A 13365-nucleotide genomic window follows, 5' to 3' on the forward strand; every position below is an offset into this window, starting at 1 on the left:
ATAGGCGTCGTTCGAGTCAACAGGTTGAATGGAGCGATGATAGAGTTTCAAGGTCTCGACGATCAAGCCTGGTATTTGTACTTGGTTGAAAAAAGACCCCCTCGACCTTTGCCCCAAGCCCACGGGGTCGAGGGGCCACTGCAGCCTCCCCTCAGGCTGCGCCATTCCTGCACGCTTGTGACACTTTGCTGCCACCAAGATGGGCTGCCTTGTGGGTCCGAGGATCTCGCCTTTTCAGCCTACCAGGTATTTTGGTCGCTAATCAGAACAGAGAATAGGCGAATTTGTTCACGATGTCTCAGCCTCCCGGAGTCGCAGCGAATGTTACTAAAGAGAGATGCCTTGCCTTGTTGCACGACGCTTTCTTGGTCCACCCCGTTTGAAAAAACCACATTAAACATACTCGAGTTCGACGATGGCGCTGCACGAAGATGAGTCTCTCACCTTGAAACTTGAAGTGACGGATGGGGAATTCAAATCGATCGGAGATGAGGTCTTTGCCAACTTTTCCAATGCCGAACGAGACGTCAACGTGGTTTGCATCTACCAGATTCACGGATTTCTAGATGGAGAAAACACTCAACCTGCGACGCTGCTTGTGCTCCGTTTCGACGTGGGCACCCAAGTGCAAGGACGTCGGTTCGATTTCTTTTCACCCAAATTGCAGATTCAAAAGACGACGACAGTGAATCCGGGCGAAGATGTGTGGTTTGAGGATTTGTTTGAACCCAAATTGGTCTACATGAGCGAGGTACATTCGCACAGGACCAAAAACAGATCAATTCAGCCATCGTTGAACGTCTCCCCTCCTGCACCCTTTGATGTTATATCTGGTGGGCTTACTTGGACGGCAGATGATACAGCAGACTGGACTGAGACGTATCGCTTTACCCTCGAGGCCATAGCAACCAACGATCCCCGGAATGATTCGGCCTCCCAAAACGACATCATCTATTGGACAGCTGAGGTCGAGGATGAGCATGCTAAAAAGTCGGCGGGAATCAGTACTTTCCAGGTCGCCATGCTGCTGGGAAGGAAAGATCAAGGGGATTTTCAGATCAATATGACAATCCAGGAGGGGAATCTTGATGTTTGGGATAGAGTGCGCAAGAGGTGGAACACAGTCTTTGGACGAGAAACCCGAGGCAAAAAGGCCACCATCAGCCCAACGACGCTGAGGACGAAGCCATTGCCAAATCAAGTCGATGCAAACCATCTCCGCAGACTCCAAGATGATGACCACAAGGTCATGAAAGATCTAGTGTTCGTTGGGGGGCCGCAATTTCTGAAACCTTCCAGCCTTGCTACCATAGCATGAAGCAAGAGACCTGCGTCCACTCAGGCCTTGTCAATGGTTTTGATTGAAGATAACTCGCGGAAAACGAGAAGAGTGCTCGAAGTAAGAGCACTGGGACGCGGGAGGAATGATATCGTGTGCCTAATTACTTGGTGCAGTATATTTTCAGCGTACGGAGTAGTTGAAAGCCAGAGGCTGAGGGATCCTCAGCCCCTCGCTTCTCGACTTAGTTACTTAGTCTTCCTTTACCCTGTCATACCTGAATGGCGCCGTCGACAAAAACCAATGGCATTCCAGGCGCTCAGGCAACTCGTATCTCCAACCTAAAGCCTCGCTGAAATATGAGAATCCGCCTATTGTTGTTACCTGAAATAACGACCCTGTAATGCCCGGGCACATTCCTAAAGCCCTGAACTTGACTAGGCAGGCATGAAAGGCACGCAAGTTGGCAGGTAGGCGTAATTTACGAATGGTAGTCACGACCGGAGATTGGTGCCACCTCAACCTCTCAGTCGCGGCTTCCTTCCTCCCACTCGCACAACCTCAAGCGTCGACGTCCCCAATTGAAAACATTGAAATCAGTATCATCATCCCTCGTCCACCACATTCGTGCGACCCTAATCCTCCATCCTCCGTCCTCCATCCTCCATCCTGCGCCCAGAAGCCCCAAGCAGCCTAGCCTCATGCAGACGTCTTTGCACCTGTACTCAGTCTCCCACTACAGACTATCCTCATCCAAGTTAGAGATACCCAAATCTCGGTGGCCTCAGCGCCAGCGACCTACCGCGTCACCTCATTCCCAATTCACCACCGGCCAACATGAACATTCCAGACATCCGCCGCACTATGTCACTACCCTAGGTCCAGTGACCTGAGGTTTAAACCAGCCAGTCACTCCGAGTCCACAGTTTTCCCTATAGTCACCATACCCAACCTCGGACTCCCTCAGTTGTCCCATCCCTTTCTTCTTATTGCTGCATCGTCCCCTCGATCGCTCAACACCTTTTTTTCTGCTCAAACTCTCAAGCCCCTAACGCGTGCGCCAATGTCAATCGAGGTCAATTGTGATGGTCCACCGCATCTCAAGTCCATTGATAGAGCCAATGTCCTTGGACGATAAACATTGATGGTACCCCTCCCTCAATATTAAATCCGCGCGATGCTACTTTAGACGTTCTCCTTGTCGCTACCCTGGTATAATGGCCGATTCAGTCGCAGTCGTCTCCTTTGCTGTCACCGTAGCCAGCTTTGCAAACAACATTCGCACCATTGCGACCCGTCTGCAAAACCAAAAGGCTAATCAAGCTCAATTTGACCTCCTCTACGAAATCGCAGCGACAGCAGCCGACGTCAACCATCTCGCCACCACACTCACCAACGAGTCCCGGGCCTCGGAAGAGGACATTGTCGACAATAACGTGGTCACTATCAGCCATGATCTTTCTACTGTACGAGACAAGCTCATCACCGCAAAGTCCACCCAAGATATTCGAGCATCTGCTCAGAATCTGGAACAAATACGAGAACGCCTAACTTCACTCTGCGCACGCCATGGTATACTACCCCAAGATCATAGTCTTAGCAACCCCCTTTCTCCATCACGACAAGAACATCCCAGTTCGCTCGAGGCCTCTAGACCACTCGATTCCCCCACCACGCCTCCTGCTCGTCAACACTCACGACGCACCGTGTTCATATCACAAAATCCGACAGCTCTATGCCGACCTGTCGAAGCTACCATAGAAGTCAACTCGCAACAAAATCTCATCTCCCACACTTTTCTCCAGTCAATCTCCTTGTCGCCTACTTGGAATTCTTCCGCAACCTGGGTGCGTCTTTTCCAACGCTTGAACTTCGCCTCGACCACATGGTCCAACACTCAGCAAGACACTGTGAACCTCCGAGTCTCTAGAACCGCCGCTTCAGAGAGACACCTGCTTTGTTTTCATGTCTACCACGGCCTCTCATTCTTCGGAGACGTACTTCTCGGCCAAGACAGCCTTCTTGTCCAAGGCTCACTCCTCGAACCACCTGGCTCTCCTGCCGAGCGCCAGAGACTCAAGAGTATCTATGTTTGTCCAAGAGAGCTCAAAACCACCGACATCGTCCTTGTTCATGGGGCGCACGGCGATGCCCGGGAAACGTGGAGCGGGAGATCTAAAGTCTTCTGGCCTCGCGACTTCCTCGCCCAAGACCTGAAGGAATGCTCAATTTGGTCCTATGGCTATGACGACGCCTCATTTCGAGACCATGATGCTACTTCCTTGGAGAGCAGCCTTTCCCAGCATGCAGATGACCTCATCCACCAAATCAATCGCAATCAGACCTTGAAGTCCCCCATACTCTTCATCTGCCACAGCCTAGGTGGATATCTCGTCAAGCTGGCTCTTTCTCGCTCTGCCATCTCCCTGCCTTCGCTTCGAACCCTGGGTATCGTCTTTTTTGGCACTCCACACGCCTCCGTCTCTCCAACCGCTTTCCTGGAAGACATCATCTCCACGAGCAAGGCCTTCAAAGGCATGGCCACCGACACCACCCACTTCTATCGACACAGTCTCACCGCCCTCGCAAATCACTTGTCCCAAGGATTTTCCATGTTGATGGACCGAGGCCAGTTCCCCATCATCTCTCTCTTTGAGAGCAAGCCGACAATGACAGGACGAGGTCCCCGCACCGTTGTTCCACCCATGTCGAGGTTAGATCATCCCGACGAGTCGTGGGCTGTGCTAGAGGGCGATCATCTCTCCATTTGCAAATTCACCGCACGTGAAGAACATGGGTATCAGAAACTCAAGACCATGATCCAGAAGCTCTTGGGCAACGACATGATTGGTGGGGGCTGGGATTACCTGGAATCCGTACAAGGAATCAGACTTTCCGAGCAATTGACTTCTGTTTCCGACGGCGATCTGGTCGATATTGACAAGATTTACCTCAACTTTAGACAGAGAATAGACCTGCCCGGGCTCAGATGGGCTGCACCACAAACAAACGACGAGCCAAACGTGGAGTGGTTCAAAGAAGAGTTTTTGCGCTGGGCACAACAAGACAGCCTTTCGCCTTTGGTCATCCACGGTCCGTATGCATGTGGCAAGACTGCCATAGCCCAAAGAGCCCAAGATTGGATCAGCTCCTCTACCCAATTGCGGGATGGTGAGGACAGCACGAGCAAGATCTGTACGCTGCAGCTCTTCTTCAAGGCCGATCAGGAGACTCAGCAAACCCCGATCCACATGCTGGAGTCGTTGATCGCACAAGCTTTGGACCAGAATGAGGCTTTGATCTACCATCTTCAAAAGACGAGACCAACATCCAAAGACCACTCAGTTACGCTGGCCCTGGCACTGCTCCAGGAAACACTTCGAACCATACTCGAAAGTCCGTGCTGGGCTGTCATTTTCCTGATTGTCGATGCACTCGACGAGTGTAAGATTCTGCTCATGGATTCTTTTCTCGAAACTCTGAACTTCATTTTCGATATCGACCGTGTCAAGCCGTTGATTACCATCAGTGTCGCTGCCACAGATGCCCCGACTGTACAAGACCCGGCCTACCGACTTCTGAACGAGCTGTTTTCGAGGAGAAACTGTACCGAAATGGATCTCCTCCAAAGTAGAGCCTGGAATCGCTCGTTGGAGTCATACGCGCGCCAGCAGCTAAGCAGCTTTGCTAAAGCATATCCTGTCAGCACAGTCTATCTCAGCATGTTCCAAAAGGCCCTCTTGTCGCTACCAAACAGGTCATTCGGCGTTATTGATCTGGCGGTGAAGCACTTCCGCGAATTGCATCTTTCGGACTCGATGCTATCCGAGGACGCTGCTCGCACTAGCGTCAAACAGTTAGAACGCCGAACCTTTATCGAAGGAATTTTGCTCGATGTGGCCAATTCCGCTGGGCCAGAGGCGCACTGGGTGCTCTCTGTGGTCGCTTGTGCTTTTCAACCCCTTCGTGTTAAGGAGCTGGCCGCCATCTATGAGCGCATTGAACGATCCTTGGAGACTCCTTCGTCAGTCCTAGCAGACAGGACGCGACTTTTGTCGCTTCTAGAAGGGAAGCTACGACCTTTGATCCGGATTGACGGTGATGGCCTCCACCTCAAGAGTCAGTTGGTTCGTACCATTGTCAATGAACGCATGAGTCGTCTTGCACCGCTGGAATTCTCAGAGACTAGCGCACAACTCGATTGGCAGGCGCCACGCCGGCTACACCTGACACTTAGTTGGGCCTGCCTGGAAATTCTACAGGATTGCTTAGAGAGTGAACTAGAAGACGCTAGCGGACTCAGTCGAGCTAAAATCGTCGGTGTAGCAGCCCAGAGGTATGCTGGAAGGTACTGGGACAGTCATTTGAGAGAAGCTGGTAGCCTGGGCTCTCAAATCAACAGCCTCGTCATGAGATGGTCGAATCTCCAAGAGAGCGTGCATGGGGGCAAGGTCCGACGGCCGAGCACCGTGGCAAAGAATCTCCTTCGACGTCTTACCGATCAAAATCTGTTTGAGACGATTGGAACGGTTTTTGACGAGCCAGATCAAGAGCTGGACGTCCCCAGCGTCGAGGACATAGATCGAATCTTGGAAAATTCTGCCGAAGGGCCGTCGCCTCCCACCGTGCATGCATTAAGATCCATGTCCTTTCGAGCCGGTGAGCAGAGCAACACGTCGCTGGCCATGTTTGCATTGGCGGAAGGCGATACAGCCGCCCTGAAGGTGCATCTGAACTCCCTCGACGCCCATGAAAAACAAAAGTGCCTCCACAAGAGCATCGAAATGCAAAAGCTGTCTCTGGTCAAGACAGTGCTGGAGTCATTTGACGAAGCGCACCAAGTACCCCAAAAGTTGGATACGCTGGCCTACGCGGTCCAATTTAAATCTTCGGACATTGTTCAGTTTCTGCTCACTCGATCGACTCTGTTCGACCTTGACGGCGCGCTCGACACTGCCGTGGATAGAAACGATGCCGAGATCTGCGAGCAACTTCTGCAACACGGCGCTGGATTATCTCTGGCGCAGCAAAGTCCGCCAAAGTCGACACCACTCCATCGAGCCGCTCGACGCGGAGACAAAAAGCTCGTTTCACTCATGCTCGAATGGGGCGCTTACGTGAATATTACCAATAGTAAGAGGCAGACACCGTTACACCATGCGGCAAAGTCTGGGCGGCTGGATATCATCAAAATCCTCATCGCGGCATCGGCGTCGGTAGTTGCTGTCGACAACCATGGACAGACCGCTCTCTTTGCAGCATGCACTTTTGCACAGACTGACGCGGTCAAGTTGCTGTGGGCATGCGGCTCCAACATCTTCCACCGCGATGTCAATGGGCGATCGATGCTGCACGCTGCCGCCAGACACGGACCCCGCATCATAGTAGACCTGCTCATTACATCAGGGATTTCTCCAAGGAGTCAGGACAAAAAGGGAATCATGCCCATTCATGAGGCGTGCCAGAGTGGCTGGGTGCCCATTGTGGACTTGTTGTTGGAAAAGGGAGCATCAGTCCAAGATCGTGACGAGAGAGGTTGGACGAGTTTGCATCATGCCTGCAGGTGTCGGGACGTCCCTGAACGGATAGTTAAGTACCTCCTTGACCACGACGCCGATGCCTCTGCTCGAGATTTCAATGGGTGCACACCACTGCTGGTTGCAGCACGGTACTCGACGGTCCGAACGCTAAGAATTTTCTGGGACCTCGACCGCAGTCTCTTTGATCAGACCGATGCTAGCGGGGCAGGTATCTGGGACTATCTCAATGTTGAACTCAGAATGGACTCAGAAGCGGATCTTCAAGAGGAGAAGCACGCATTTTTATCGAGACACCTTGGCGAGCCAAGTCCTCACCAGCGGCGACCCGGAGTCACGTTTGAAGTGCCTTCCCCAGACCGAGGCGATGGAGAAATGTTGATAGCTGATGACGACCAGGGGGACCCAGGACACGCCTGGAGGCCCTGACCGCAATACAATGCCGACGAAGGTTATGCTCGATGAATTGCTATACAATGACAGCCGATTGCTGATTGGGTGTGCGTGTGCGTGACAGCTCGACGGGATTTGATTGGCTGGGCCGTTGATGGCGCCATTGGCACAGAAATCCCAACACGAACCCTTGACCTCAAACTCCAACTCCTCATGAAAAGTCGTAGAGGAAGTGAAGGGCGAGAATTCATGGTAGCGTAGCAGCGCTGTTAGTTTCACTTTTATCCACAGCAGGGGCATCGTCGACCTGACAGCGTCGCCAATATCTTCAGTGACAGGATGCCAATCGTCGAAACGATTCGAGCGATTCACGCATACACACGTGATCGACAGAATGCGTATCATGCCAACAACCAAAAGCTGTTCCTTCGCCTGGCCGATGTCTTTTCGCGCACATGGGATTTGGGTTTCACTGCATTTGGAGGCCCTCCTGTCCACTTTGGCATTCTTCACCAACGTTTCGTGGATGGCCATGGCGGCAAAACTCCCTGGATTGATGAACAAACGGTGGGCTCTAACACACTCTTGGGCTGGGATGATGAGTCCGTTGAAGTTGAGCTGATTGATAGTCAATGCTGACTTGCTATCTTTGCTCGAAATAGTACCAAGAGCTTTTTGCTCTCTGTCAGAGTCTCCCAGGTCCTGCGAGCACTAAAATGTTGTTCTGCATGGCCTTGATTCATGCGGGCATAGTGCCTGCGATCTTTGTCTTTGTCCTTTGGAGGTATGGTTCATTCTATCTCTCATGCCATGTTCAGGCATTTGTTTCTGACACGACACAGTCTTCCCGGAGCGATAGGCATGTTTGCGCTGTCTCTGGGAATCCAAAACATTGGCAATGTTCTGCCTCGCGCTGTTTTCGCACTCCTATCAGGGCTCAATGCGGCGACCGTTGGACTTGTCGCTTTGGCCGCTGTCCAGGTCTGTGAATGGGCCCGCTGATTTTCTGGAAGCCCTCGTGCTGACTTGCAGTCAATGTCTAGCTCGCTGAAAAAGCTATCAGAGACAATTGGACCCGCCTTCTCGTCATTTTCGGAGCATGTGCTGGGTTGTGCTACAGCAGTCTCTGGTACTTCCCCGTCTTGATCATCTCTGGCGGCATCATAACCGCGGTGTGGGAGGTTCGTCTTCGGCAATGGTCTGTCAAGCTCTGGTTGAGAATCACACGGCCGAAACACGGACGGGGGCAGCGGACGACAGGAGTGACAACAGAAGAGAGTATTCCGACCGTCGAACCGCAATATAGTGCTGGAGAAACCCCCAATGGACGGCTCTCACGTCGCATAGGGGCCACTTCGACCGTCACGCGAACAAGCAGCACGCGAACCGAGGTGGAATTGATCCAGTCGGACGGATCGTTGCCTGTGCCTGCGATTGCTCCCACGATCGAGCAGCCCTCTACGGATATGTCGTCCCACGGAATTTCCGTTCTTGCAGGTTTCATAATCGTCGCCGTCTTCTTTGGTAGGAAGCCTTTTGTTTTGAACAAGCATGATATCAGATGGGAAGCTAACCTGGTCAGCTTCCTTTATCGCCATTCTCGTTAGCCGTGGCATCGTGGAATCGCCGCCACTGGCATTTGACCTCTTGGGGAACATGTATTTGGCCGGGACAATCATCTTTGGCGGCGGACCTGTGGTGATCCCTCTCCTCCGCGAGTACGTTGTGGAGCCGGGTTGGGTTTCTTCGCGGGACTTTCTCATTGGACTTGCCATCATCCAGGCGTTTCCTGGACCCAACTTCAATTTCAGCGTCTACCTAGGAGCCTTAGCATTGCTGAAAACGCCCCAACCGACCATTGTTGGTGCGCTACTCAGCTATGTCGCTATATTCTTGCCTGGCTTGAGTCTGGCCGTGGGCGCTCAAGGCTTCTGGCGAGTCCTTCGCACCAAACCAATGTTTACGAGCTTGCTGCGAGGCATAAATGCGACGGCCGTGGGCCTCGTATTCACCGCGGTGTACCGGCTCTGGGAGATGGGGTATTTGACAGCCGAAGAAAGTTCGGGCCAGAGTCTGGCGAATGAACCTTGGTGGGTAGTGGTCACGGTCTTGACCTACGCTGAATGTGCCTGGTTCAAGGTTCCCCCTCCCGTTGGGATCGCTGTTGGTGCTGTACTTGGGCTTGCTTGGTACGGTGCAGTGGGTAGTCATAGATAGAGGGGAAGAAAAACGACAGAATTGGTATCTATTCAAGGGTCAAAGTCCGACAAGGTATTCCCATTTGTATGATGGGTTGAACGAAGGCTCGTGGGAACAAAAGGCACCTGACCAAGGTTTATGTGGTTTGGCGCCACATTGATGGCGAAAGGACTTATTTCCATTATGATATGAATATAAATTCCTCTGGGAAGGACTAGACTGGAATCCTGATGGTGAAGAGTCTTCAATCCAAGCCAGCGAGAGCCTGATCAGGTGATATCAATGCTTGGCAGATAAAAACTATCCAACAGTGAGTAAAGTGAAGCGTTGACAATCACCAGGATGTAAACCACGAGCCCCTGGATGCTCTATTCGACATACGGATACCTTGCTAGTACCCTATGCATCTACGCATACATATATTAGTCATCTAGACGCTGAAGCCCAGAGGTTAGTGTCCACTGGTTTTTATAAAGACAACCGATTCAGCGCCAAGCTTAATAGTCACGTGGTTTCGTCACCCATATGACCTGTTGACATCTTTCTCTCTCTTCTCCTCTGTTATCTGTCTGTGACCTCGTCACTGTCATCAATCCTTCATAGAAGAAAACATGTCAAAAGTCGTCTTCTCACACCGTGGATGCCTGCTTAAACAGTGATTCTAGAGATACATATTTCTCCTTCGACAACCAACGCCTCTATCAGTCCAAAACGAGTCCGGCAAGTTCAGGGCTTGGCATCAACTTGGTCACATGGATTTCAATCTCAACCACCTGACAGTTGTTTCAACTTTGATCACATCCATTGTCGTATTGGATCCTCCTTTCCTCACAGCAGAGGAGGACCTTCTGTGCGTGACAGAGCCAGTCTTTCGCAGAAATGTCTCTTGACAAGATTACCCTTCCCACGTATTCTTGTACGGTTTGCGGAAAGTCCTTTTCTCGATCTGATACCCTGCTTCGTCATGGGAAGAGCCACCATGCCACGGACGACCGCGGACCTGTCCATCGTGTCATCTCCGGTACTTTTAGAGCATGCCGCTCTTGTGCATTAGCAAGATCACGATGTTCTGGTGGAACTCCATGTGGTCGCTGTACCACTCGTCGCCTCACTTGCGAATACCCTCGTAGAGGACGGACAGAAACCACCGAGAACCAAACCTCATCCTCGGCTGGTTCTAACGCACCAACACTAAGCCAGGCACCGCAAGACCACTTTGGAGAGCTGGTATTTGTCCATGGCAATGATACTGCTCAGTTTTCCCAGGAGCAGAAAAGGCCAAGGACATCAACCCACTACGCTCCCATCCTCGATCAAACTGCCTGCTCATCGACGGAGAAACCATCGAACATAGTCCTCAATCCAATGGATGACACGGTGGCTCAAAACAGCGTATCCGATTTCCAATCTGCCCAGACAAGCCTACATTCTAACCATCTCGGCCAACCCAACCACTTACATACTACCAATTCTGGAGTTGCCTTGCTGTCGGACTCTTATCCCGTCGATTATTCCACCCATTTTCTTGATTATGGCTGTCCATCGTTTGGCGAATCGATGAATTGGATCCCTCCCAGCATTTACCCTTCGCCATATGATGCAGAGCTTGAACAAGACTTTTCTTTCATCCTACCCCCCTTTTCTGACACCGCCATTTCTGTTCAAGATTATGAATTTGGTCTGGCTCCCGAATCCAACCATGGCCTTTTCGGTGCGACGGGTTCGGTGTCGCAAGGTGTAGGACATGACCATCTTTCGACAGATCCTCTTCAGGGTTCGCAAACAAGTCCCACTTCCTCCACGAGCGATGCTGGAAGAGAAGCTTCTTCGAGCACAGCTGTCAGCACATCAAATCAAAAGCGTAAAAAGCGTAAATCGTCACTAATGCCAGACGTCTTGTCCAAGCCACGGTCAACGAAAACAAACTATTGCTTTCCAACTCTACAAGATCCGTCACTCTTCAGCAATCCATCCAGAATCCCTTGCGATTATTGTTCCCCAGCGTCACACAGCAAGATTGCCAGCATGTTCCACAGTCTCTGTGTTACATCCACAAGAGCATTAGCTCCATTCACAAGCCCGTATTTTCCAGGACTAGCTGAGTTCAACTGTTTCTTGGACTTGTATTTTGAACATTTTCACCCAAATTTCCCCCTGATTCACCGCCCGACTTTTCGAGAACAATCTCATTGGTTGACCATAGTCGCCGTCGCCGCTATCGGAAGTGTTTTTTATACGTCACAAGACGCACCAGACCTTGGAGAAGCTTTTCAAGAATTCCTTCTGCGTGCCATTCAACAACACCATGATGAGTCTCCCCCAGATACTGTGCTGGATGTTCCTCTTGCTCAAGCTCGAATATTGAATCTTGTCGGCTTGGTACAGTCTGGCCGAGAGCATCTCAGAACACTGGCGCCTCGATACCATGCAGAACTTTCCCGTTGGTGTCTGGAATCAGGGATTCTTCAAATCAACCGGTCAGATGACCAGCTGCTGGACACTCCAATCTCTGAAAATAGCGGAGTCGCCCAACTTCGAATGCATCAATGGATCGACGCTGAGACAATTCGAAGGATTGGTTATTTCACATGGATCCTCGATTGCTCCCTCGGATACATGGCCAACTCCCGACCTCTCTTCAACATGGACGATGCAAGGGCCCCAATGCCTTGCGCCGATGACGTTTGGGAAGCATCTACTTTGGACGCATGGGTCGAGGCGATGAAAGACATGATTCCCACCACAAGCCTTTGCGCCGCGATCGAAACCCTCTACAACAAGAAGAATGTCGATTCATGCCAGAGCAATTTCTCTCAATTACTGTTGATCCATGCCCTGTACCAACGAACTTGGGAGGTGGGGACACATATAAAGCAGCCTCTTAGCGAGTGGGTTCCCACCGGTAAATCCCGCGGATTTCTCAACACGCCCACAAAGGACAACTTCTGGCTTCCACTGTATCCGCTGTACGCCAACTGGCGAAATAGTGCCTGTGACTGTTTGGACGTCCTGCACTGGCAGGCCAACAGTTTGGTTGCAAGGGCTTCTGGTGTTGAACACACCGTAGTGCTGCATCTCCATCTTGCAAGAATGGTCCTACTCACTCCTTTTCAGGAAATTCAAGATCTGCTATTCTCATTGATTGGAAAGGTCGGAAAGTCGACGAGGGCTTCATTCTACGTCCACGATGGTAGCTACCAGCCGCGAAATGACGCCAAATTGCCCCAGATCCGGAAAATCACGTGGCGATGGCTTCGAGAAGACCAGCACAAAGCCCGGCTTGCCATGGTTCATGCAGGCTCGGTTTTTTGGTACATCCGTCGATACTCCACGATGAGCTTCTACGAGCCATTTGCCCTCTACCTGGCAGCACTGGTCTTGTGGACTTATGGCTCCTATCAATCAACCGCCATGGAGCGGCCGTTAGCCAGCAGCCATAAGGAAGACGGTGAATCTAGCGGGCAAGAGAGATCAGGAGCGGTGCAGCCTTCTAGGATGGAGAGAATGGAGCGGCCAATCCATTTCATAAATCAGTCGACGACTCAACCCGAAGACGCTTCAGCTTTGGACACCGTACCATGGCGCAGACCGACAGCCGACAAAAGTGCAGACGCAAACAGGCAACCATCAATAAGCATGGGACCATCTTCTCTAGACAGCGATGATGCATCCTCTTCGTCGGATGGTCGACCCGAATTTATCCACTTGGACCGGCCGTGCGATGATGAAATTGTCCAGCACTTTGTACGTAACGGGCACAACATGTCAGGTTACATGACCAATGTCGGCGATATTTGCAAATCCCCCCAGAAAGTTGTAATGGAGGGGGCAAAACTGTTGAGTACTAAATTGTCCCATTGGGGCGTAAGTCGGGAATACTATGAGATTCTGACAAAATTGGCCGAGTTGAGAAAAGCTGGCTGATATAGCCTGAGGGCTGTGTCCACCTAGGAGAAT

At 51.5% G+C, this 13365-nt stretch overlaps 4 protein-coding genes across 4 annotated transcripts; all 4 read left to right on the forward strand.

The window, feature by feature from the left end:
* Positions 1-415: 415 nt before the first annotated feature.
* On the forward strand, positions 416-1430 carry PV10_08973 (uncharacterized protein; the record flags this gene model as incomplete). Its single annotated transcript, XM_016374073.1, has 1 exon — positions 416-1430. The coding sequence occupies one exon, from the start codon at positions 416-418 to the stop codon at positions 1316-1318; it is 903 nt and encodes a 300-aa protein (XP_016219617.1). The 3' UTR covers positions 1319-1430.
* A 1066-nt stretch (positions 1431-2496) lies between these two features.
* On the forward strand, positions 2497-7245 carry PV10_08974 (uncharacterized protein; the record flags this gene model as incomplete). Its single annotated transcript, XM_016374074.1, has 1 exon — positions 2497-7245. The coding sequence occupies one exon, from the start codon at positions 2497-2499 to the stop codon at positions 7243-7245; it is 4749 nt and encodes a 1582-aa protein (XP_016219618.1).
* Positions 7246-7427: 182 nt separating this feature from the next.
* Positions 7428-9573, forward strand: PV10_08975 (uncharacterized protein). Its single transcript, XM_016374075.1, has 5 exons — positions 7428-7776; positions 7872-7993; positions 8052-8190; positions 8253-8733; positions 8792-9573. The coding sequence occupies exons 1-5, from the start codon at positions 7549-7551 to the stop codon at positions 9424-9426; spliced, it is 1605 nt and encodes a 534-aa protein (XP_016219619.1). The 5' UTR covers positions 7428-7548; the 3' UTR covers positions 9427-9573.
* A 411-nt stretch (positions 9574-9984) lies between these two features.
* PV10_08976 (uncharacterized protein) lies at positions 9985-13360 on the forward strand. The gene has a single exon (XM_016374076.1). The coding sequence runs from the start codon at positions 10288-10290 to the stop codon at positions 13330-13332; it is 3045 nt and encodes a 1014-aa protein (XP_016219620.1). The 5' UTR covers positions 9985-10287; the 3' UTR covers positions 13333-13360.
* Positions 13361-13365: the final 5 nt, after the last annotated feature.

The sequence above is a fragment of the Exophiala mesophila genome (assembly GCF_000836275.1).
Source record: "Exophiala mesophila strain CBS 40295 unplaced genomic scaffold supercont1.7, whole genome shotgun sequence".
Taxonomy (NCBI): domain Eukaryota; kingdom Fungi; phylum Ascomycota; class Eurotiomycetes; order Chaetothyriales; family Herpotrichiellaceae; genus Exophiala; species Exophiala mesophila.